General features: G+C 37.4%; 1 protein-coding gene and 1 long non-coding RNA gene across 2 annotated transcripts in view; one reads left to right on the top strand and one right to left on the bottom strand.

Moving 5' to 3' along the window:
- Nucleotides 1-756: 756 nt before the first annotated feature.
- On the top strand, nt 757-25,556 carry LOC149777867 (nicotinamide N-methyltransferase-like). Its single transcript, XM_089938962.1, has 3 exons — nt 757-947; nt 17,205-17,406; nt 22,763-25,556. Exons 1-3 carry the CDS (start codon nt 794-796, stop codon nt 23,208-23,210), a joined length of 804 nt encoding a protein of 267 aa, XP_089795088.1. The 5' UTR covers nt 757-793; the 3' UTR covers nt 23,211-25,556.
- The window catches only part of LOC149777864 (uncharacterized), a 224,073-nt gene continuing 203,159 nt past the window's right edge, over nt 6,568-27,481 (bottom strand). The window contains exons 2-3 of the long non-coding RNA XR_016415476.1: nt 9,430-9,582; nt 6,568-7,058 (exon numbers count right to left, since the gene is read on the bottom strand). This is a non-coding gene — a long non-coding RNA (uncharacterized LOC149777864). The remainder of the gene's footprint in view (nt 7,059-9,429; nt 9,583-27,481) is intronic.

Raw genomic sequence — 27,481 nt, 5'->3', positions numbered from 1 at the left:
TCTTACGTAAGTAACAGAAATGAGCGAATCAAGGTTTTGAAAAATTGAACAAATAATTTATTTCCCTAGTAATACAAATTCAAATTTAAAAAGAACTCACAGTACTTTGAATCAAATCCACAATACTCCTAAAAGTTCTATCACAAATCCAAAAGTATAGATCCTAAAAGTTCTATCACAAATCCAAAATACAAGAGTATTCAGAATGAATATCCTGTGGTGTTCCAAATGAATTCCAACTTTGAAAGTGCTGATGTACCAATAGTCTGGAATAGAGTTAATGTGCTGACAGTCTTGATGTATCATAATGATATAATCCAAAATGTCATTGAATGAATTCACAATAATCCTAAACTATTGATTTAATCCTAAATCAATGAACATTTTAAATTCCAATACATAGATATAGATAGAGAGTTGTGTGTGTGATAGATAGAGAGTTGTGTGTGTGAGTGCGTGTGAGTGTGTGTGTGTATGTGTGTGTGTGTGTGTGAATTAAGTTATCTTTGTGCTGTAGTAATGATTAAATCTGGTCTTAAACTTTCTGAATATTTCGAGGATAATTGTATGTATAAATTACTTGCGCATCTATATCTGTATGTCTGTCTGTCTCTCTTTGTCTCTCTCTGTCTCTCTTTCTCAGATTATTACAACACAAATATACACCTTTCAAGCTTTCCACATGCACTATGCAGCCTAATTGAACACCATGTTACAATGCACGTTAAACAGCGTACAGTCTCAGGCACAGTATAGATAGCCCTGTGAAATTTGCAGAGTACGAACAGGAAAGATGTCAGCTGATACAGAATTAACTACCCACAAAGACGTGGCCTTTGATCCAGAGACTTATGTCTCTATGTATTATAGCACTGTTGCAGGCGAGGAGGAGGAGGGAGATATCTTAAAATTCTTTCTCGATGGCCTCAACGACGCCTTCAAATCAGGTAAATGCCATCTTTTGTTTCTCTTAAGGCATGAAAACTACCTCCACGAACTCAAACGTTACGGAGGACCATGTGGTCTACAATTTTAATAATAATCCTGAACATGATGTGCAGTATTCGGGATCAAGGAACTAACTACTGATGCTCATAAACGCCCATCGTATCAGTTTGATCCTCGGTAAATGTATTTGCATTTCTCTCCTGCAAGCGAATTATTGTAAATCCAGATAACGCGTACTTTGGGTAGTATGAGTAGCAAAGATCGGTTTCCATGTATTGTGCGCAAATGTGATCCATTTCTCAAGTACCTGTGTACAGTGGGTACCGAGGTCTATTGATGAATCCATGTACATTTTGTTTTTAATTGCAGGTGCGTTTAATGTATACTGACATAATAATGATTCATATAGATGTAATTCATTCTATATTTGATAGGTATTTCAACCACGTTTCAAAAAGACAATTTTTTTTTATTTCTATATAAGATGAAAGGAGAGAGAGAGAGAGAGAGAGAGAGAGAGAGAGAGAGAGAGAGAAAAGAAAATGAACATTTCTTTGCATCTATAAATACTCAAGATAGAAAAAAATTAATTCTTTCTCTGCGCAGATTCGAACCCACATCTCTAGTTATGAAACACATCGCCTTACACACATGGCCAAAACATGATGCTAATGTCACTATAGCATAGTCACACCGACATATCGACTCAGTAATTAATTTTAATTTAAGTAAGTCATTTGTCATTTTTGAAGTGCCTACAACGGACAATGTTTGATAACAGTTACATAATTGTTGAATACGAAGAAATATAATTATCATACTTGTAAGATAATTTTTAATTTGAACTTGTATTAAAATATATTAAACCTTTAGACATCATCTGAGGATACATATACAGTTTTAAATGAATGCAGAGATTATTCACTTTTAAAAGAGAATTTTCTCTAAGACAACGAAGAATCGCCGAATTGATAAAAAATGGTTATTATACTGTGGCCGGTGATGAAAGAATTTAATCGCCGCATGTCTGCAATACCAGGGACGCAATGCCTAGAAACCGACTTTTATTTTATAAATGAAAAGATTCCTTGGAAATGTCTCGTCCCGACATCACGTTCTACCTCCAGATATTCAGTCTAGGTCGGATGAAAACAGAGGCGGCGTTAGCAGTACTCGGGGCCTAGGGCCGACCATGACCACGCGGGGCTAGAGTATCGGTATCTCGATTGGTATGCTACTGCAAACACTGATTATGTCCAGACTAGATCAACTTTCGCGATTTGGCGCACGAATTTAGTTTTCCAGTTTACCGGAGAATATAGCTTGACAAACTCATAAGGATTTCCTTAGGCCTGAAGCGCGGGGCCCCCTCAAGAGCGGGGCCTGGGACGTTCGCCCCATTCCCACCTCCAAACGCCGTTCATGGATGAAAGCAACATCCATAGTTTTTCCACAACTCTTTCCATGAACTAAAGAAAAACTGAGGCTGGTCAAACCGCAAGAAAGACTAATTATTCTTGACTTAAATGACCTTCAAGAGATTACTAAAGGACTTCGTCGATGCATGCACTATGTTGAACCTGACACGGCACACAACTATGCAAACAATAAATTAGTAAAGACAATTAGCTATCAAACAACTGACAGGTGGTCTGAAATAGTATCATTTGGAAGTACCGCTGTGACGATGCTAGCGACAACTTTCAGAAAGTGGCATTCGACATGAATGATCGACTGGGTGGCATACGTGGCCATAATCGGAACGGTTGACATGTCATACAGTAAATAACATCATGCACGTGAATATTTCAAAACAAAGCAGACACAATCACTAGATAATTGCAAATACTCCTTTTGCGTGGGCAACCCTACCCTTTTGCCAATTTACTGTAACTTGCGTCAGTGATCTTGTGTATTTATATGCTTCTTTTTACTGCAACGTTGCTACTCAACAGTAAAAAATGATTTCTCCAAAGAATAAAGAACACAAATCATATTGCCAGCAACAGCCTTTTCAAGTGCACAGGATCCAGCTTGGGTTCGCACGTGTCTGGAATTGACTAATAATAACTGCAACAAACTGACAACTAACTGTGCAAAATTAGCTTCCGACCCGCACTGGGTGTTGTCAAAGGCAAAAAAAAACCCCCAACAAACAGAGACAGAGAAACAAATAAAAATACAGAGGAAAGCGTTGAAATTATAAAGGTAAAATTGACTCTACTTAATGAAACTGAAGTTTGAAAATGTTCGATGTCCCCCCGCCTAGTTGGTTTCAACTCAGACTGAGTTGATCTGAATGCAACCAACTATGCGCAACATCGAACATTTTGAAACTTCAGTTCAGTTTAAATAAAAACTTTTTGCAACGCGCGTTGTCATTTTCTGCACTGAATGCAAACCAGCTTTACAGTGAATAGAAATAAATTATGCCCCCCTCCCGCATCCTGTGAACTTGCATATATAGTATTAAGAGTGTGAAAACGCATAGCATTCTAGAATCGTTGTACTAGTACCCCGATCTGCTGTGATACAGAATAGACTGATTTAGTCGGTAGATATAGTTTGACTCACCTGGGCTATCTCTTGCGCAAAATTATTATCACTTGACAACCTCCACCATGCATTAAAATTAGGTAATGTTTACTGTGTTCTCTCGAGTTGTGTTTGTAATTCTCACAAGACCATATCTACGGAGGATCATATGGGCTATAACGTTTTACGTTTACTATACTACATGCGCACTGAATTCGCACTGTAAGTGCATTTTAATGAACAATGTGTTCTTCCGTAAGAATCGACAGCGCGTAAGTTCAATGCAGATTCAGTACAAATAACAATAGGTTGTCGTTAGGTTAATAATGGTCTCTCAAGCAGGGGATCTCTCTGACAAAGAACGAATAACATCCTAGTTAGAGTATATCCCTTGGGCCCCTGCTCCCGTGAACACCGAATCGGTTATAACCTTTTTATTTGAGTATTTTCTCCATTGTTGTTTCCAATCTTTGTTGCTACAAAATGGATATAGCTTTGTTTGTCTTGCTCTATTTTGTTTTTGGTTGGATTAATTTGAGTTCAGTTTCTAACTAGTTGATATTACCTGTTAGTCGAAAGCCATGGCAGCTTCTGCCATTGTTATGCGTCCGATGTACATTGTGTGATTTCCTCCTACTGACCGTCAAAAGCTGTTTTTGGACGCATTCGATGTATTATTTTCTCTGCAGAGATTGACGAAACGTCTTGTGTGCCTTTATAGTAAATATCCAACATATTTTAATTGGTACAATTAAAACAAATCATGGACGTCTCATTACTCTATAATCTTTTTTTGCGAACTAATTTGATGAAATTTGTTTATTGTGGGTTCCTTTGTATATGATCTCGAACGAATATAACAACAGGCGAAAATCATGCATTTGAATAAGGTCATTAGGCCTCAGATTAGTTTTGACTGGGATCGCATTGTATGCTTCATTTATCAACATATTAGCTGTGAACAACTTTACCTGGCTTTTACATTAACTAAATGTTGTTTAACTAAATTAACTAAATGTTGTTTAAGTGTAAAACCTGACGAAACCCAGGCATATATATTAAAGACTGGTGAGTTATAATTTAATTCACTTTGAAAACGCTTGAATCATTATTGTCTCAAGATTTGTTTCAAAAGGAATGCTTTCTCCTTTTGTCTTTGTATTAAAGAATCACGTTTGATGTTATCTAATGTTAGTTACGATGTTGTATAATTGTACATTCACACGTACCTCTTTCCGCTAAGTGAGGGGCGATTAAAATAAAGGCTAGAGTACCAGACTATAGTATATAACGTACGATTTTCACTACGACACGATGCCATTTACTTCATGATCTTGAGCTTTGTGCTTCATTTTGCTTGAGGTTTATTTTTAGATTTACATTGTTGTTCATAAAAGCAACCTGGAGGAGGAGACGGAGCTGCAAGATATCAAAACCTAGTCATGTCTCTTGCGCTGAAACAAAAAGACAGATGATTTCAGTGGAGGCCACCGCGATGTTTTTGTGATGTTCTGGAAACAGTGATATACGGTAAAATAAACTTGACCTCGACTGAACCAGCAGCCAAGAGAACAGAGATAAGGCTGATGTTGCGTTTAACGCCACTTTTCAGCACACGATAAGCTATGACAAGGCTGATGTATAGGGTGCTAGATGTAGGTCTGACAAGGGGGTCAGTTCTAGTATGAATGGTGTGGAATAAACGTGTATGTAGAAACAGGGTTTTACCTTTCACTGCAGAACGCAAACATTCCAGTGTTGTTGCTATGTAATATTAAGAAGAACTCGAATAGGCGGCAGTTGTATATATAACTGTATAATACACCGGTACAGTTGTGAAATGGAGACAAACCTGTCATTAAGGGGGCAGGGTCCAGTTTTTATGTACAAATTTAATGCCGCAATCAGCGACCTAGTACAAAAAATCATAAAAAATCAAATACACAAATGAGGTCAAAAAGGTCCATATTTTTAGATACCTATATGAAAACAAAGCGTACGAATAGTACTCACTTGACCAGAGAAGTCAATGGCAGTTCACAGCAGAAGAGGTTTATGCACCCCAACCCCTATTTTTCACATCCAAATGCCATTTTTGACAGCATGTGGTGCTCACAGTGCAAACGCAAGCCCTTTCCCTGGATGAAAATTTTGAAAAACATTGTCTACTAAATAGTTTGATGCAATTCAGAATAGTTGTCATCCAAGCCGTTTTTGAGATACTCTAGTTGCCTTGAACCCACGTGTCTACTGCTATGGGAGGCTAGCTCTTCTTCCTAGCCAACTATTGGTATTTCACTATCAACATACTGCAGAGCAACTATGGAAGGTGTACATGCCTGGCATCAATTTCAAGAACAATACAAGCCCAAAACACCTAGTTCACAAATATATCCATATCTATAAATACTAAACAATAATAGCTGAAAAAGTCACACCATAGCCTTAAGTTAAGAAATTGCCAGGGGCGAATTTACGAAACTGGACCCTGCCACCTTAAGGATTTGGCTAAAAATGGTTTATATCAAAAGTTGTGTACATATCACATATTTAGACATGATCTAGTACAATGGTATAAAGGAAAACTTTTTGTGCACAAAATTAAAAATGGTATTATGCTTTTGAAAAAGTTACCTCTTTGCGGCAAAAAGCACTGCATTATTTACGTTGTGAATTATGACTGACTGCATTTCTTGAAAGATTTCAAATTGTTTGCTACTACAATGCTTTTGGTCTTTGTTTACCACCATAGCATCAGTACAAAATCAAAATTCCTTTACAATGTTTCATGAATGTCAAGAAGAGATCTGGAAGTTATAAAGTTTAGGAGGGAATGACAGAAATGCTATGTAAGGTGTCAGTGACAGAAGTGAAAAGTTTCTATAAACTCTTCTAGCAAACTTAAAGAAATCACACATTTAAGTAAATCATGTGCTTTAGAAGTACTCTTAGACTGATATAAAAGAAGTGGTTCCTAACTTTTCATTATCATTCTGGAGATGCTAATAGCAGCATCAGTGTTGTGTCAGTGTGTGTTGTGGGCGGGGGGGGGGGGAGGGGGGGTAATCGCAACACAAGTCTAGCTAGTCTGGAGAAGTCAAAGTTTAATCAATTAACATTAGACAATGCTGGAATATTGATATACTGATGTGTGGGACCCTAAAACTTACAAAGTGACATATCAAATAAATTCATTGATACATAGCCAATGAAATTGACCATACATATACAAATTACTCAATACAATTTAACAGAGAAATTTCTTCTCATACACCAATTTACTTACAACTGAGTTTAATGTTTTCTGGAGTTTACAAAATCATAGTAAATAATAAGATAAGGTATAGAACAAATATTTAAAGTGGAAAATCCAGTTCAAGGTAAAATGCCTATCACCGGCTTGGCTTTTGATAAGCACGTACCATAAAACAACTCCTTCAGAAGCTAAATCTGTCTGTCAAAGTCACTCTCTTGTGCACTTAGATCAGAATGAGTATCTGGATGAGATTGAAGCTATTGTTTCTTTCAGCATGACTAACCGATTAATCCTAATCTCCTACCATGCAAACTGAGACCTGCAAAAAGAAAAGAAACCAGTGATATTGATGTACTTTTAACATTCAGTGAAAACATAAGACTTTCAGAGGAGAAACTGTATGTGTATTGTCAAATGCATGAAGCTGCCACTTAATTTTAAGCTTTTCCCCCTTTGTTAACTGAACCTAGAAATTTCAAGATATATACATAACAATGAAACATTTTCTATTATCACCCAAGTGTGAGATATGAATCTCTTATGTCAACTTCAGAGTGGGGTCATGAAGGTAGAAACTATGTCGGTGTGCTAAAACTTTCATTCTTTTCACCAAAATATAGCAAGTAATATGCCATATGCATCATTATTTCTAAGACCGTTCAACTGGTGACATTCAATATTCACAACAGTATGTTTATGTATGATTCCTCTGAATTCTATCTGCTCCTGTGGAGTTAAATTACTTTAAACAATACATGTTGACATGCTATGCAATTGTTTAGGTGTGTCTGTACTGAAATGTGAATATTATTCATAAAAATAGGGGTGAAAAACCTTGACAGCTACAGAAAATGCAAGACAATACATTATGGTTACCATTTTGTTCCCATATTTAGTAAGTTAAGTCCAAAATATGCTACTTTGTCATGATGTAAACAGTTCTCACATGGAGGTACAAAACACAGTTACCTCCCTCTCCAAAGAGCATTACATACAACACTAAGTGATATATGGAAAAAGGAAGGAGATATAATAAAGTTAATGCATACAAATTATTTAAATAAACACAAAGAAACAAAAAAGTATAATAGATGTGGCTGACTGCACCATCAAAAAATTATCAATTTTCCTTAAGGGGGCAGGGTCCAGTTTGTATGTACAAATTTAATGCCGCAATCAGCGACCTAGTATAAAAAATCATAAAAAATCAAATACACAAATGAGGTCAAAAAGGTCCATATTTTTAGATACCTATATGAAAACAAAGCGTACGAATAGTACTCACTTGACCAGAGAAGTCAATGGCAGTTCACAGCAGAAGAGGTTTATGCACCCCAACCCCTATTTTTCACATCCAAATGCCATTTTTGACAGCATGTGGTGCTCACAGTGCAAACGCAAGCCCTTTCCCTGGATGAAAATTTTGAAAAACATTGTCTACTAATTAGTTTGATGCAATTCAGAATAGTTGTCATCCAAGCCGTTTTTGAGATACTCTAGTTGCCTTGAACCCACGTGTCTACTGCTATGGGAGGCTAGCTCTTCTTCCTAGCCAACTATTGGTATTTCACTATCAACATACTGCAGAGCAACTATGGAAGGTGTACATGCCTGGCATCAATTTCAAGAACAATACAAGCCCAAAACACCTAGTTCACAAATATATCCATATCTATAAATACTAAACAATAATAGCTGAAAAAGTCACACCATAGCCTTAAGTTAAGAAATTGCCAGGGGCGAATTTACGAAACTGGACCCTGCCACCTTAAGGATTTGGCTAAAAATGGTTTATATCAAAAGTTGTGTACATATCACATATTTAGACATGATCTAGTACAATGGTATAAAGGAAAACTTTTTGTGCACAAAATTAAAAATGGTATTATGCTTTTGAAAAAGTTACCTCTTTGCGGCAAAAAGCACTGCATTATTTACGTTGTGAATTATGACTGACTGCATTTCTTGAAAGATTTCAAATTGTTTGCTACTACAATGCTTTTGGTCTTTGTTTACCACCATAGCATCAGTACAAAATCAAAATTCCTTTACAATGTTTCATGAATGTCAAGAAGAGATCTGGAAGTTATAAAGTTTAGGAGGGAATGACAGAAATGCTATGTAAGGTGTCAGTGACAGAAGTGAAAAGTTTCTATAAACTCTTCTAGCAAACTTAAAGAAATCACACATTTAAGTAAATCATGTGCTTTAGAAGTACTCTTAGACTGATATAAAAGAAGTGGTTCCTAACTTTTCATTATCATTCTGGAGATGCTAATAGCAGCATCAGTGTTGTGTCAGTGTGTGTTGTGGGCGGGGGGGGGGGGGGGGTAATCGCAACACAAGTCTAGCTAGTCTGGAGAAGTCAAAGTTTAATCAATTAACATTAGACAATGCTGGAATATTGATATACTGATGTGTGGGACCCTAAAACTTACAAAGTGACATATCAAATAAATTCATTGATACATAGCCAATGAAATTGACCATACATATACAAATTACTCAATACAATTTAACAGAGAAATTTCTTCTCATACACCAATTTACTTACAACTGAGTTTAATGTTTTCTGGAGTTTACAAAATCATAGTAAATAATAAGATAAGGTATAGAACAAATATTTAAAGTGGAAAATCCAGTTCAAGGTAAAATGCCTATCACCGGCTTGGCTTTTGATAAGCACGTACCATAAAACAACTCCTTCAGAAGCTAAATCTGTCTGTCAAAGTCACTCTCTTGTGCACTTAGATCAGAATGAGTATCTGGATGAGATTGAAGCTATTGTTTCTTTCAGCATGACTAACCGATTAATCCTAATCTCCTACCATGCAAACTGAGACCTGCAAAAAGAAAAGAAACCAGTGATATTGATGTACTTTTAACATTCAGTGAAAACATAAGACTTTCAGAGGAGAAACTGTATGTGTATTGTCAAATGCATGAAGCTGCCACTTAATTTTAAGCTTTTCCCCCTTTGTTAACTGAACCTAGAAATTTCAAGATATATACATAACAATGAAACATTTTCTATTATCACCCAAGTGTGAGATATGAATCTCTTATGTCATCTTCAGAGTGGGGTCATGAAGGTAGAAACTATGTCGGTGTGCTAAAACTTTCATTCTTTTCACCAAAATATAGCAAGTAATATGCCATATGCATCATTATTTCTAAGACCGTTCAACTGGTGACATTCAATATTCACAACAGTATGTTTATGTATGATTCCTCTGAATTCTATCTGCTCCTGTGGAGTTAAATTACTTTAAACAATACATGTTGACATGCTATGCAATTGTTTAGGTGTGTCTGTACTGAAATGTGAATATTATTCATAAAAATAGGGGTGAAAAACCTTGACAGCTACAGAAAATGCAAGACAATACATTATGGTTACCATTTTGTTCCCATATTTAGTAAGTTAAGTCCAAAATATGCTACTTTGTCATGATGTAAACAGTTCTCACATGGAGGTACAAAACACAGTTACCTCCCTCTCCAAAGAGCATTACATACAACACTAAGTGATATATGGAAAAAGGAAGGAGATATAATAAAGTTAATGCATACAAATTATTTAAATAAACACAAAGAAACAAAAAAGTATAATAGATGTGGCTGACTGCACCATCACAAAATTATCAATTTTCCTTAAGGGGGCAGGGTCCAGTTTGTATGTACAAATTTAATGCCGCAATCAGCGACCTAGTATAAAAAATCATAAAAAATCAAATACACAAATGAGGTCAAAAAGGTCCATATTTTTAGATACCTATATGAAAACAAAGCGTACGAATAGTACTCACTTGACCAGAGAAGTCAATGGCAGTTCACAGCAGAAGAGGTTTATGCACCCCAACCCCTATTTTTCACATCCAAATGCCATTTTTGACAGCATGTGGTGCTCACAGTGCAAACGCAAGCCCTTTCCCTGGATGAAAATTTTGAAAAACATTGTCTACTAATTAGTTTGATGCAATTCAGAATAGTTGTCATCCAAGCCGTTTTTGAGATACTCTAGTTGCCTTGAACCCACGTGTCTACTGCTATGGGAGGCTAGCTCTTCTTCCTAGCCAACTATTGGTATTTCACTATCAACATACTGCAGAGCAACTATGGAAGGTGTACATGCCTGACATCAATTTCAAGAACAATACAAGCCCAAAACACCTAGTTCACAAATATATCCATATCTATAAATACTAAACAATAATAGCTGAAAAAGTCACACCATAGCCTTAAGTTAAGAAATTTGCCTGGGGCCAATTTACGAAACTGGACCCTGCCACCTAAGGTATTTTTATCATTGAACTTTAACCCCATTAAGGGCATAATATAAACCAGCTCTTGGTGTATGATAATTATAATCTAATGTGGAATGTTATTTATATATTACTTACATCTCCCCTTTGCCCGCTTAGGTATACGAGTCTCGTCTTTTACCAACCTGGGTATGTTGTAACGCTTGCTAGTATCTACCAATGGGTCGGTTGTTCTTCCGCTGATATTCTTGGATTCTCCCTCCGCTAAACATTCTAGCCACAACGTATAGACTATCATGGGCTACAAAATGGCGTGAATCTCAAACACAACCGTAAACAGAGTTTACTTTTACGTCTCAGAACAATTCAGTGGTATGTAGATTAAGGCTAACACTTCATCTCCCCTACTGAATATGCTGAAACGAAATTTCATCAGGTGACTGCATTTCTGAACAGAGTAAGCTGTCCACTTCCAGTTTACAAGTCCAGGTAGTCCGAACCTGTGAAATATCCATTTTGCCGGATTGGTAGTGGCTTGCGTTCATCGGAGTCGAACAAAGGATCAATGTTTGAAACATTCACTAGGACAAGCTTCAATACCGTGGATGGCATACAAATTAAATTTCCTATTACGCCTGGTCTCTCCCTCAGCCGTTACAACCATGCATATGAACGAGATGTAGATGCCGTCAGATGTCTGTTGACAAAATGATCTTTGATCCATAATCTGTTCCCTTCTTTAATTTTGTTTTAAATATTTTAGGCGCGATGTCGACGACGCTAATGACCCCTTTTGGTTTGTTTCTGATAATTTTCTGGTGTCTTCAGTTTCCTTAAACCTGGTCATTTCGGCTGCAAGCTTTAAAGACATTTATAATTGTCTTCGCGTCAGTAACTTGGCAGGTTTATATACATTCCGTCATGTTGTTGCGTGATTTATCAAAAGGGCTGTCAAGGGATCTCCTGTCTTTTTTACCATTATTTTAATTGTCTGAACAACTCTGTGGGTGTTTGGAATACTTGTAATATACCCGAGTCAATAAGAAGTCGCTAATCCTATAAGTATGGCTAACAAATATTGCAGGCCATTATTTGGAATTAATACGTTTGGTATACCGTGTCGCGCAATGACTGATTTGAGATGCTTGATGAATGGTTATGAACTTATTCACTGCAGTCTTGCTATGTCATTGTATCGTGAAAAATAAGAAAGAGTTATGTCTGCCCATTCAGTTTAAATAAATCGGATGCAGACTTTGCCAAAGGCGACATGGAAATTCACATGGTATCATTAGTTCAGCTTGATCTTTAGAGTTTTCGATGCAGTTTTGGCAAATTTGTACTGTTTTAACTCAGTGCTTAGTATTTTCCATCGAACTGATGTATTGGGCTCTCATGTCATTTAGTTGTGCCTTGGTGACCATCGTGAATTTCTTTTTAGAATTTCTTTTTAGGGTGATTCGGGTACGACCAAGCGTGTACCTTTCATGAAGAGACCATTTTGCACTATATATTCTGACTTGTACGATATATTTTTTTGTGTGTAAATAACCGATTTCTTTGTCCACCCCTCTACATAGAATTTTATAATGTGTTTGCAAACTGAATCATTTTGACATCAGACTTGATTTGTTAGAGTTGATTATTTGATGTGGGAGAAATCGATATAGGTATTAGTTTCAGCCCTACGTTCTTTGTCACCCTTTGAGTGATAAATTAAAGGTGCTCTGGATATAGCATCCGTAATTACTAGCTTTTGCGAGCAGCATGAACTTTAGAAAAATGAATCTGATCAAAAGCGTTCTAAAGTGTTGTATTCTGGGTGGGTTGAGTACATTTTCCAATATGTTTGGAGTCGAGGTGGCTGGGGTGTTAGCTTGCCGGACGCACGATCAAAGGGATAAGGGTCCGAATCCTACCATGGGACCAGCATGGGCCAGCTACCGTGCTGTGTCCATGGACAAGGCACAGCGGGTGATTCCCTCCTTTAACTGACACAGTCAATTTAGTTAGATCAACGCAAATTATTAATGTACAGTTTGGGTTTGGGCACGACAACCATTCTCGCTGACCGCTCATTGGGCTCATACCGCTCCAGTGGCCTAGTGGTTAGAGCGTCCGCCTCGGATGCGGGAGGTCGTGGGTTCGATCCCCGGCCGAGTCATACCAAAGACTTAAAAAAATGATAGGGGAAGCCGGGGCTAGTTGATATTGGGGCAAGTTGATACAAGCGGTATTACTTACTTAGTTATTTTCAGGAAAGCTCTATCTTGTATCTATTTTTAGATGCAAGCGAGATATCTACGCTGCATTTCCGGCAAGCCGTAAACCTCGTTGGTCTTCGAGTTATCGGATGTTTTTAATTTGCGAGTTGCGTTGAAAACTTTTTGAAGATTTCTTGCTAGCATTTTGCGAAAGCACGGTAAGCACGACAAATATAATTTTAATACTATTTTATGCATAGATGTTTCCGCTTTTAAATAGAAAAGTGTCGTTCAGTTCCTGCTCTTCCATGTAAAGTAACAAAGAAATTTAGCATGGCCTACCTATCGGGGCTAACTGATACACATGTTCCGGGGCTAGTTGATACTGTATCAACTAGCCCCATAGGCTTAAATGTGTACATTATTGCAGGGCCTATGTGTACGTTAAAGCATTTTATTACTTTATAGAAATAGGCCTATGTTTGATGTGCTTCAACGTGTTTGATGAATTTGATGTGATTTAATTTTCATATTTAGATTCAGATTCATACTCGAAATCCACCGTGTTCATATTCGTATTCATGATCATTCATATTCATATCCATTTATTTGTGTTAATTTATTTTATCTTGAGTGTTGCATAAATGTATGCCTAATGTGAACATGAATATGAATATGCATGGTACTTGACAATTATTTACACTTTACTGTTTTAGATGGTACGAAAGTATAAGCGGAAAACCACTCGAGGAGTTGGGCTAGATGTTTTGGAACGTGCTTCCGATGAAGTTTTGAACCAGAACCGACCTCTGCGGCCAGTCGCTGATACATTTGGAATAGATAAGATGACGCTTTATCGATTCTGCAAGGAGAAAAAAGAACTGGCAGCTTCTGGAGAGGGTGAAATAAAGTGCGGCTATGCTCGGCCAAGACAACTGTTTTCCGACGCTGAGGAAAAAGAGTTTGTAACATATCTGCTTGATGCATCCAAGATGTTTTTTGGCTTGTCACCAAAAGAAACAAAAAAAAAAAAAAACTGGCTTATGAGTTAGCAGTACACCTCAGCAAAGAGATTCCAAACAACTGGAAAGCTAATATGTCAGCAGGTGATGATTGGTTTTCAGGGTTTATGAACCGCCACAGCAGTGTTCTGTCAGTGCGTAAACCGGAAGCCACCTCCATCGGTCGTATCACCAGTTTTAACCGTACAAATCTAAATTTGTTTTATGACAATCTGGAGAACTTATACATGCGTTTCCATTTTCAACCACAGGCCATATGGAATGCTGATGAGAAAGGCCTCACAACAGCACAAAATCCTGGCAAAATTTTAGCACCAAAAGGTGTTAAACAGGTGGGAGCTGTAACAAGTGCTGAAAGGGGGACTCTTGTAACTCTGTGTTGTGCAATAAATGCATTGGGCCATGCCATTCCTCCGATGTTCATATTCCCAAGGGTGAGGTACCAAGAGAGACTTGTTGATGGCGGTCCACCAGGGTGCATTGGAAGCTGTCACAAATCTGGTTGAATGACAAAAGAAAACTTTCTTCTCTTTCTTCAGCATTTCGTTAAACATACCAAACCATCCATTACCCAGCCAGTTCTTCTATTATTAGACAATCATGAATCTCACATCTCCGTTGAGAACATCCAGTTTGCAAAGGACAATGGAGTGCACTTATTATCTTTCCCACCTAATTGTTCTCACCGGCTTCAGCCTCTTGACTGCACAGTTTATTTTCCACTGAAACGCTATTATAATGCACAGTGTGACACCTGGTGCAATGCCCATCCAGGACGGCCCATGCAAGCACTGGACATTCCAGCTGTATGTGCTCCTGCATTCAAGTCAGCCATGACACCAAAAATATTCATGCAGGATTTGAAGTTACAGGAATTTATCCCTTTAATCGAAACAGAATTTCAGACGACGCTTTTTTGCCATCCTCAGTTACGGATAGACCAGATCCTAGCAAAGTATCAGAAGGATTGATGTTGCCGATTGAAGATTCATCATCACCTGCGTCGGCACCAATTTCTACCGCTCGACGGTCAGCTGCTGAATCTTCCACCGATGAAGGCCAAGAAGTGGTAGACCTAGGTCAACCTGCACGATCTGAAGAAGAACCACATTCGTCAACGTCAGAAATGGTCTGTTCGGTTGAGGGAACATCAATACCATCAACGCTGCATGTATCAAATGACCACATGGAATCATTTGCTGAACCAGCTGCAGCAACCCCTACTGCGACTACTAGTAGGCTTAATGATCCAGAACCATCAGCGTCTACGAGTCCAGGTTCTTTGTATATGATTCGGCCACTGCCTAAAGCCGGGCCACGGAGTGAGAAACGGACAATTAGGAAAAGAGGTAGAACACGAATTCTTACTGACACTCCAGAAAAACAACTGATCGAGCAGGACACTGCAGCGAGAAGTTTGACTAAAAAGTCCAAGCAAAGCACAGGTCTGAGAAATAACGACAGTCAAGCAAAGAAAGATGGTGGCAGACAGAAGCGAGATAACAACCAGGACAAGAAGACAGCAAACAGGCGTAAAAAAAACAGCAGTAGAAACAGGAAAAACTCAGACTGTTATGAAACAGCAGTCTCGCATGAGATGTCGTAGACCTTTGTTTCAGAGTGAGAGTGATAGTTCTGATTCTGAATCAGAAAATTTCTGCCTCATTTGCACTGAGCCATATGGCAACAGCAAGTCACGAGAGCGTTGGGTTCAGTGCATTGTTTGTGAGATGTGGGAACATGAACCATGCACTGATGGAAGTTTGAGCTTTGTCTGCCAGAACTGTGACTCTAATGATGACAGGTGACTGTGCAGGCCTAACTGATCTGACAGTGACAAACATGTTTTTTAAATTTCATTCACACTTTTCTGATTTTCATAACTTTTCAGTTTCTTGCACTGGTAAGGCCCAGAGCTGAACATTTCTTGTAAGGCATGGTGACTATCAATCATGAATGTGTTTGATTTTCAGCTATCTCAGTTATGTAACAGGGTACTCAATTGCAGTAGTTAATACGACTAATGATGTCTCAACTTGCCCCATGTACTGTATCAACTTACCCCAGCATGGGGCATGTTGATACGAACCGGAGGGGGTTACTTTTCACCAAATTTCTTCTTTTTGTTTACTGGAGAAAATATTATTATAGATTATAATGCCCATATACACAACTGAAAAATGCAGTTGTCAATTTAACTTGTAATATTCTTTGTTTCACATTATTTTTTACATAAGTGAAATTGGTATCAACTAGCCCCTGTCTCCCCTACTAACGCTTGGCGCTCAGCATTACGAGGTTAGTGTTAGGATAATGCGACTGGGTGGGACATCATGCTACATGTCTGTGGCACCATGCCCCAGTGCTAGACATCAGTATAAGCTGCTACACTGCAGACATCGTAGCGATATGACTAAACAAATTTATTCCACTGTATCCAACTTCTCTTGGACTTCATTCAGTAAAGGGACATGAATTATTCTGGGGATAGACAAGGCAGATGGTTTGGCATTTTATCAAGAAACATCCTATATTAGAACCATTTTTCTTTCAGCTGGCCATTACACATATTTTGGAATTTCTTGCGATAATCTTTATCTAATTTTATATATTTGTTATTATATATTGCTTGTCTTACTCTTGGGCATTTACTGAATATATATTTACCTGTTCCGTAATCAGGAGAGCATTTATCGCGTGCCTGCCCAATAATACTCGATTTAGCAAATTTATAACACATATGTCCAATGCTATTATGATCAGGGATACCACTACAACCACAACAGGAGGAAATGCGAAACGTAACTGTCACTTTTTTGTAAAGCCAGTACATTTAAGGTTATGCTTAACCGTATTTCTTTCTTCTATTACTCTGAGGATATGCTGAATATAAAGGCCTTGACCTATTTACATTTTACTCGTCTAGAAAGAACGAAGCAAGACGCTAACTTCAGGTTTTTATATTTACTTTCAGGGGCAATAACTGGGGCAAAACTATTGGACATTGGCACAGGCCCGACTCCCCATACAACGTTTTGCGCCGCACCGTGGTTCGATGAGATAACCTTAAGTGACTTTTCCCAGAAGAACCTCGACTTTTTACAGAAATGGAAAGACGGAGAAGTAAGCCACATGGGCCCTATCTTTGAATACCTGGTACAGTTAGATAAGTCAAGGTGTGTATGAGATGAAACGGTAGGATTGTTTCTAAATGCAATATTTAGCCTAGTATAGAGCTTGGCAAGCTTAGAACTGCTATGGCCCTTCTTCTGCCTTTGCATTTGCAGTTGAGTTTGTACTTGATCTTTAGTGAACATGGTGCTTCGCGTACAACAAACACGCTTTCCGCGTTATTATTACTAGTTCTTCTCGATGATTATTTTTTCTTTATTTTTCTTTCTATGTACCATGCATCTGGTTCGTCGGGCTATCTTTACATGAAAATGTAAGCATTGTACACATAACAGAACAAACAATATTTCCTTTTCAAATTTAATTTTGTTTTAAAAACTACAGTCGAATTTAAAACTTTCAAAACATTTTTTAAAAACTTTTACAGCAAATTTCCAGAGCATATACTAAGAATAACATAATCATTTTCTTTGAAATAACTTTATTATGCAAAACTGCAAGTTTAATATATCATAACACTGATAACTTTTATTGTGAAATGCAAACATATATTCCCTGGTACTAAAGCAGTAATGTCTAACTTATATCATAAAACAGGCTATGTTTCAAAAGGGTGTAATGCTTTATGTCGGCCTTACTATATACTATTGAACTTCAGACACGATTTAATTTACAAAAGTCCTGGTATTTAAGATTTGCAGCACATTTTCTCAGCACTACCTTAATTTGGTCACTGCATGGACTTTAGTATATTTTCCCGCTGAATATTCATAATAAAATAGCATTTAAAACAGTCAAGTCAAATGATTATGTCCGTGCACAGAACAAATGTTCTTTCTGGTTTTAATAGACCGTAATTATTCACATGTTTTAGCGTTGTTCTTATCATCTACACATTTGTAGTTCGACTAACTAAAAATTGGATAAAAATCACACTTTGATTAAAACCATTAAGGTGTGATTTGGGCTGAGGAAAAGCCTAAATGTTCGCACCTTTGATTATATGGTAACTAACAGACATACACACAAACAGAAACGAAACCACTGACAAAGATCTAGAAATAAATAGAGATAGAATTTAAAATCTGTTTGTAAAATAAGTTATACACAACTTCATCCCGTGATTTAGAAGACAAAGTGAGATACTGGTAAAAGATCAGCCGCTTTCGCGATAAAATGTCATGAATTTAAGGAATCAGGTGAAGTTTAAAACTGGGCTTGAATACAAGACAGAACAATGATTTTCTAAGAATTTATTTATGTTATTTACGTATTTCCAGCGTGAGGGAATCTCATGGACTTTATATATTGGAAATACAGTGTAATTTTATTGTAGTATCTAATATATTTATCTTTAATTTAGATGTTTTACAAATTGTAATATATATGGATAATTTCGAGATAACGCATAAATGATCTACTCAGGGAATGTGCAGCATCTTGCAGGTGGGTATTAAGCACTCAATCATTGGAGGAGGAGGAGGAGGAGGAGGAGAGAGAGAGATTCTTTTTCCATAATATAAGTTTTTAAAAGTTTGATTTGCTTGTACAATCGTGGACTGTTCGATACGAAACGAAAATTACCAAGGGGTATGTCTGTGCAAGATAGCGTGGCGCTATGGCGACATAAATGGAGCATAGTGAGATAAGGAATTAACTGTCCTTGGTCAATGATCTGCTCGATCTAGACATTCCCATGAATATTCCCCGCAGACCCAAACTGCTCATTATTGCCCATACAGACTGCTCCTTCACGCCTGTCTCTTATAAAGAGCCTTACGAAGGAAGGAAGTTAACCAGTCTGTCGAGTAGATACTCTCACAAGCTAGATGGCCTCCTTTTTCAAGGTGTACGAGGGGAAGTAGCGACCTTTCAGGGATATGTGCAATTGTAGCTGCGACGCCCCTTTGATGGCTGCCTTCAAGTGACTACCTTTTTTATCTTGCTCTTCCAGGAAGAATAGATAGACCCCACTATAATTAAAGGTTACAATTATATGATGTCGGACACATTGAGACATCACGTTAGTGCGGATGTAAGTTATGATAAGGATTGTTCAGACCTATCGGACAATTTTGTATTTAATCGAGAAAAACTGCCCGCCTGGTCTCCCATGTGGAATTTACCGTGGGTACTGACATGGCTCAATTCAAATAATTTTGAGCCTTAGCCAGTACCTTCTTGAAATTACTATCATACGAAGTGTTTCTTGATAGCGCTAGCTTCCGCATGCAGGGTCAGAAAGTTACATGCCCTTTCATTGGACCCAAACCGTGTAAACAACGGTCAAGTGGTTCCGTTGACTTTGATGACACAACCAGGCTTCATAGAGATGACAGGCTACCAACAATAGACAATCAAAGACTGGTCATCCGTCACAACTCCTACCCACACCCCCACCCTTCAATCGTTTAGTTTAGGGAGGCGGTGAATCAAGATCCGGTCTACAAGCTTAATCACTACGCCAAGCGCACGAAAATTGCCAGGGGGTTATAATCGCCACTTTATTTCTATCTAGCCGGCAACAGAGGTTAAAATTGCCCAAGTACTGGGATCATGGCTAAAGCTGGCAATACGTTCGGCATATTAAGAGATCTCAAGAGACCAAGAACTTCTTGTGAACATTTCAGCTTATGAAATCAAAACTCTCTTCAAGCCTCGCGTTCAAACAGAGCATGGCTATCCGAGACATAACTGATGCAGTTGGCTGGCACGCGCAATCAGCCGTCTCAAGTTTAAGTCTGCGTGATATAGCTTCGGCGATACAACAATGAATCTGGTCGGGTTGGCGTCTGCAGCCTAAACCATCATCAGACCAGCCTAAGGTCATCATACTATTTTCACGGGTCTAGAACAGTGATTTGCAACATTCGCCAGTTGATAACACTGGTAAGAGAAAGTCGTTTGCTTCCTTTTCTCATACCCGACTTGTGTTGTTCAGATATTCAAAGCGCAGTTTATCGTTATTCAGGAAAGAATCCTTATTCCATGGGGGTGGGGTGTGTGACCCTGGTAGAGGTAGGATGCTCAGGATTGTCTCCTCCATTGCCTCCTCTCCTAGCAATAATGTGATTGGGAAGTGTATTCAAACAGAAAGCAAAGATTTTAGTATATTATGTTCCTCAGAGAATACTTACCCGATCATATCACTATTAAACCCTATCGCACTTCCCTGTAAGTAGGAGCATCCGCATTGATGTTTCTCTTTAGATAAAACTGTTAAACAACCGCGGCCACCTAGCGGTAGTAAGGGGAGGTCAGAGGAAGGGTTAGAAAGAGTTTTGTTCTTTCGTCAATATGGAATAAAGGTGGTAAAATGAATATTCGTCTGGATATGAGAAGTAGCGGATCATCTTCCGTACATTACTGTAGTCAGGTAAATATTCTCGGAGAAACACAGTTTAATAAACAATTTGCTTCTTTCAAGAATAATCTATATTTAGCTACATGAATTCGAAGAACAGCACAAATGCATTGAATGGTAAATGAAACTACACATAAGGTGATGAATATACATCCACTTTTTTTAAAAAATTTATCAACATACAAAGTTGCCTAAATTCGTGGAACATTTACTTATAATTGAAATGTAGCTTGGAAATTGCCAAATGCAATGTCGCCAATTAATTTTGTATAACTTGTAGATTATATATCTGAACAATAGCAAATGAAAAATGATTTCAATATATTTAGAGCGTCACAAGGTATATGTATCACTCTGCCTTAAATTCCCTCCTCATATCCTGTATGACTTTCTAACCACCCCCTCCCATCCCGTTTGATCTATCGCATGTTTTCCTATCCAGAACTGTAAAATACCAATTTTTGTTCTTTTATATTGTATCACGTCTTTTCCTTGATACCGTTTGCATAATATTTTTAATGTTATTTTGTATGTTTCGACCTTCCAAAATTTTAAATTGTAAACGACGTTATTGTGATTAAGCTGTTTACGAAATTTAAGCATGTTGATGTAGTAGCCTTCTCAGCTGTGTACGAAATTTAAGCAAGTTGATGTAGTAATCTTCTCAGCTGTAAACGAAATTTAAGCAAGTTGATGTAGTAACCTTCTCAGTTGTATACGAAATTTAAGCAAGTTGATGAAGTAACCTTCTCAGCTGTGTACAAAATTTAAGCAAGTTGATGTAGTAACCTTCTCAGCTGTATACGAAATTTAAGCAAGTTGATGTAGCAACCTTCTCAGCTGTAAACGAAATTTAAGCAAGTTGATGTAGTAACCTTCTCAGCTGTGTACGAAATTTAAGCAAGCTGATGTTGTAACCTTCTCAGCTGTAAACGAAATTTAAGCAAGTTGATGAAGTAACCTTCTCAGCTGTGTACAAAATTTGAGCAAGCTGATGTTGTAACCTTCTCAGCTATGTACGAAATTTAAGCAAGCTGATGTAGTAACATTCTCAGCTGTATACGAAATTTAAGCAAGTTGATGTAGTAACCTTCTCAGCTGAATGCGAAATTTCAGCAATTTGTTGTACTAACCTTCTCAGCTGAATGCGAAATTTAAGCACGTTGTTGCACTAACCTTCTCAGTTGAATGCGAAATTTAAGCAAGTTGATTAGTAACCTTCTCAGCTGTATACGAAATTTAAGCAAGTTGATGTAGTAACCTTCTCAGCTGATTGTGAAATTTAAGCAAGTTGTTGTACTAACCTTCTCAGCTAAATTCAAAATTTAAGCAAGTTGATGTAGTAAGCTTCTCAGCTGAATTCGAAATTTGAGCAAGCAAGTATTGTAACTTTTTGAACTGAACACGAAATTTGTGCAAGCTAAAACAGTGACCTTCTCAAAAGAATATGAAATGTGATCATGTTCTCAACTTGGAGTAAAGAGTGTAGATGCGAATGGGATTGTGATTGGATCGTGGCGATAAAGTCGTGTCAAGAAAAGAAAGACCACTCCCAACAACAACAAAATAACCCATCACCACTACAACAACAAAATAATCCTCATTCAGGAACAAATCTGTAATCTTCAAGTCGAATTTTTTCCAGTATATTTGTTGCATGGAAAACGGAGTTAAAAAGCCATACACACATACACATTAAGATCAGCACTATATTCAACTCTTATTGTCTTGATAACATTTTTAAAAATGAATTCAAAATCAAATAGATTATATTATGCACATCTAAGACTAAATATTGTAAAGAGCGTCTGTAAACCAACATAAACCGCGTTTGGTACAAATTACCTATATGTCTTCTAGAATAGAAAAGCAATGCTTCAAAAAAATCGAGTCGACTGCGGGACCCTTTTAGAGTCTGTTATTTCTTGTTTGGTAAGTAGTTAAAGTTAATCCTCATTATTTGTCTTTATCGCTTAAATTATTTATAAGGGAAAATAACAATCGTCTTTAAACGTAGAACCATTTACACTTCACAGGAGCTGTGCGGAAGAGCGGCTAGATGAATTGAGAAGGAAGACCAAAACCATTGTACGTTGTGACGTCACACAGCCTAACCCCGTCAGTTCCACTCCAGTTGATGGCGTTGTCTTCGATGCCATTACGTCCTCACTATGCTTAGAAGTAGCTTCCACTAACCTCGAGGATTATGTGAAATCTGTCCGAAACCTTAGTGCACTCCTGAAACCTGGCGGCCATCTTGTTTTAAGTGGAGTACTGGAGTGTACTTTTTATAGAGTTGGAAATGTTAGATTTAAAAATATACATATTACGAAAGATCAACTACAAGACATCTACCAGAAAGAAGGATTTGAAATCCTCAGCTTGAAATATTTAAATGAAAATTACACCCCACATAAGGATGAAACTTATTACTCAGATTTCAAAAATGCCTTTTTCATGGTAGCCAAGAAAGTAGAACACTAGAAATAATTACACTTTGCATTGTGTATCGATAATACATATTTTTATATCAGCGCACTCGTCTGATGCAATGTTTTGCCCGTGGTATTATGGCTGTATGATTTTACAATATTATTTTCAGGTTTGTTTTTACTGATTTTATTTCTCTTAAAATAAAATTGTAGTACAAAAACAGTGTAATAAAAATTTACAATAACCACCTATTCAATAGTCCATTAATACTAAATTATATATAAATCACGACTTTGATTTTAAATCTTAAAAAATTTACTTGATACTTTCTGTTTAGAGAGATTAAATGTTTAGAATATCAAGTATTCATGTGATTGATTTGCATTCGATAAAGTTCAATTGATTAAGTTTTAATCAAACTACATCAAAATAACGAGGGGCCCCGAGTGGCTTAGTGGTCTATATCTCTCATCATTCTAGGTCTCTGCCCTCTCACCTCTGTATTCATGGGTACGAGCCTCGTGCGTGGCTAATGTGGTTACATTGCAAAGCTTGCCAGTAGTTTCTCGTGTTTCCGTGGTTGTTCCTGGGTTCTTCCTTCACCAGCTTACTGGCCGCCATGTATAACCTATCTTGTGCTTAAAAATGGCGTTATACCCAACATAAACATCACCATCGTCATGAAAGGTACGAATTCACATTCTGAGTCAAATGTTGTTTTCCAACATTAGTAGCTGCTAACGGCTTATGACAATATCATAGATCCGAAAAATGATAATCAAAGTCATTTATTGTCCGTCTGTCTCTTCGTCAACACTTGCACTTGAACACCCAAGAGGTTTCATTTTTGATTAGTATTCCTTTGCTAGTTTATATTACAGAGAACTTCAGACCAATTTAACTCTGAGCGACATAAATGCATAACAATGAGGTGATATTGAACCTGATAGGTTGCTAGAATGGCCTTATTCCTGAACAGTGTTTAAGCATACTTCCTATAACTATATAATCACCATAGCTGATAGCTAATGAGTTCCATTTTGACCAAATTAACGTTGTTGTTGTTGTGGAGTTTAACGCCATTTTTCAGCACACGATATGCTATGCATGGCGGCCAGTATTAATGGTGGAGGAAGAACCCGGGAAAACCCCGGGAAGAACCACCGACCCACGGGAAGCTACTGACAAGCTTTCTCACATACCCACATTGGCCGAATCCAAGACTCGAACCCACGCAGACAGAGGTGAGATGGCAGTGATCCGTAACGGTGAGCGCTTTAGACCATACGGCCACTCGGGGCCCCTAATTAATGCTGATAATGCATTATAATTGATGTTGATAATGCACTCAACTGATCGAGTTTGTTGTCACTAAAGGGTTTCCTTCTGCGGTCACTATCAGTTATGGTACTTTATCAGATTTGTTAAGTTAGATTATCGTTGATAGTAATTATGAAATGTATAGAGAAGTAATTTTTAGTGATTTCATATTGAACCCTTTTATGAATATAGTACAGTACATGCAGTTGCTTGCCATTTATCCTACTAGGAAGCAAGGGAAGTAACCCTATGGTAAAGTCTATTTATTGAATCATGCAGAGTTATTCATGGATCAGTTTGACCTGGGTATATCACCTGAGACACATTTATATTTTAATAAAAAACCACAAAACCAGCATCAAAACAAACAAATAAACAAACGCACAACAACAACAACAACAAAAAAAAAACAAACAGTGTTAGCAATGGTTGTATATTGAATTGTAAGTACTGTTTAAAAGAGATACATGTCTCCAGTATCTTAACAATGTCTGAACTATAAGTTTAGAATAGATTTTTCAGGGGGCCTAGTAGTTAGAGCGTCCGTCTCGGATGCGGTAAGTTGCGGGTTCGAACCCAGGCCGAAACATACCAAAGACGTATAAAAATGGTACATACAACTGCTTGCTATGCGCTCAGCATTAACATATTAGTGTTAGGACTGGTCGGCCTGTTTTCAGGATAATGTGGCCTGGTGGGACATGATACTGCATGTCTGCAGCATAATGTACCAGTGCTAGACATCGCTATAAAACTGCCACACTGCAGACATCGTAGCGATATGACTGAAAACTTGCTAAAGCTACGTTAGAAATCAAATTCACACTCACACTCAGAATTGATGTTATTATGCCTTCTATTTTAATACTTGTTCACTAATCCATTTGAGAATAATTACTAATTTATCTAAGATAAAAATAATTAAGTGTTTTAAAAATACAATTTTGCAATTAAGCCATTTGAGCCCGGATGTGAGCTTTTTTGATTTTCAAGTTTGATAGTAATTCATCATATGCAATTAATTATGTAATTCTGTATCAAGTTAATGTTTATCAATAAAAAATTTGGGTAGGTTGATCTGGGTTCTAAAATGTTTTTTTGTACCCTTTTCCGCACATCAGCACAAGGAGGTTATATCGTGCAGTGGTAAGTGGAGTGAATTGCCCTGCCACTGGAAAACACCATAGTAAACTCTGATCCGACGGCACGATTCCGATATGCACCTATCTCGTCACGAGACCTACATGCTAACCACTGAACCACTGAGGTTGTCTAACATATAAATTTATATATATATATACACACACACACACACACACACACACACACACACACATATATATATATATATATATATATATATATATATATATATATATATATATATATATATATATATATATATTCTCCTCCCGACTTATAATAAGAAATGAAGCCGATAATTACACAGTTCTTGATTTTTTATGATAAGCAGTTAAGTATATAATTTTTCGCTTCTTAATGTATAATAAGTAAATAATTGATAATTACTCGCTTAAAATAAGTAGTTAAGCAGATAATTACGTGCTACAGGGGGCCCCGAGTGGCCGAGTGGTCTAAAGTGCTCACCGTTACGGATCACTGCCATCTCACCTCTGTCTGCGTGGGTTCGAGTCGCGGGTTCGGCCTATGTTGGTATGTGAGAAAGCTTGCCAGTAGCTTCTCGTGGGTCGGTGGTTCTTTCCGGGGTTTTCCCGTGTTCTTCCTCCACCATTAATACTGGCCGCCATGTATAGCCTATCTTGTGCTGAAAAATGGCGTTAAACCTAAGAACAACAACAACAACGTGCTACAGAACCATCATGTTCCTCAAATGTGCGTTGTTTCTCATTTGAAAATTTCACTACTATTATGTTACTTGATCCCTTCCTTCTATGTAAATAACCTTTTAGCTTATCCTAATCTATTGTTATGTTACTTGGTCCATTCTTTCTTTCCAAATAGTCATTTAGCCTGTCGTAATCAACTGTTGTGTTACTTATCTTCCTATTTTCCAGTTAGCGTTTTAGCTAATCCTCACTTTCTCTGACGCTTTGCCTCCATATCTTCGTTACGTGTATGTCCTCTAACCTTAGGGCGTATCTAGTTTCCCCCCAGTTTATTTATTTAATCCATGAGACCTTCATTGAAATAGTCATCATCAATAATAAACGGTAAATGTTTTAAAGATGTTGCAGATGGGTTCTAAAAAATACAAATAAAATATATTGGTTAGTTTGAACAGTATTTTTCAAGACTGAGAATTGTTTCCGTTTGTTTCACAATGTCGCAACTGTTTTCTGACTTTCCCAAATCCCCATTTCCTGCTTGTCTCTTTTAAGAAAATGTTATTAAATTTCCCTTAACATTTTAGAGTCAGTCTTTAATATAGATTCATCAGATCTTTACCACGTGAGAACATTTATACAAACCTTAGTTAAAATCGTTTGAAATAAACAATTGCCTTGTGTGTATCTGTCTTTGTTGTTTACATGTAAATCGTTTCCTGTCCATATATAAGTCTCCCAAATATCGAATAAATTTAGTTCAAGCTTCATCAGCATCATTACATTTCAAGATATTTAAAAGTCTTTGAACAAATAATCCATATCTGTATCGGGGGGTGGGGGTGCGTGACTAATTAATGTCACCTACTAAAATTAAACATTAGTCTTTATGCAAATCTTGGATATTTCTTCTGGTATCACAGTAAGAATCTGGCGAGTCATTATTTGGATCGCATATATTTTATCAATAGCAGTTATTTCCCTTCCATGATTAAATCTAAAATTAACTGTTTTGTTTTCATTTGTGCCGTTACTCATATCATTTAGTTGATGCTTAAAAAAAATTATTAAAAACGCTTGAACAAAATTCCAACACCCTAAGACTTGCATGTATAGGGTCTCTCTCTCTGTGTCTCTGTGTCCGTGTCTGTCTGAATGTCTGTCTCTCTCTCTTTCTCTCTCTCTCTTTCTCCTACA

The sequence above is a fragment of the Sinohyriopsis cumingii genome, chromosome 17 (assembly GCF_028554795.1).
Source record: "Sinohyriopsis cumingii isolate HCF-2022 chromosome 17, ASM2855479v2, whole genome shotgun sequence".
NCBI classification, from domain to species: Eukaryota; Metazoa; Mollusca; class Bivalvia; order Unionida; family Unionidae; genus Sinohyriopsis; species Sinohyriopsis cumingii.
Note: the sequence above shows the minus strand (reverse complement) of the source record. Positions and strands in the feature narration are given on the sequence as shown.

Bases quoted from the DNA above. Each gene is read 5' to 3' on its own strand.
- LOC149777867 (XM_089938962.1), top strand. From the start codon at position 794: ATGTCAGCTGATACAGAATTAACTACCCACAAAGACGTGGCCTTTGAT. The intron at 948-17,204 runs GTAAATGCCATC...ATTTACTTTCAG, and splicing joins CAACGACGCCTTCAAATCAG to GGGCAATAACTGGGGCAAAA. The intron at 17,407-22,762 runs GTGTGTATGAGA...TACACTTCACAG, and splicing joins GTACAGTTAGATAAGTCAAG to GAGCTGTGCGGAAGAGCGGC.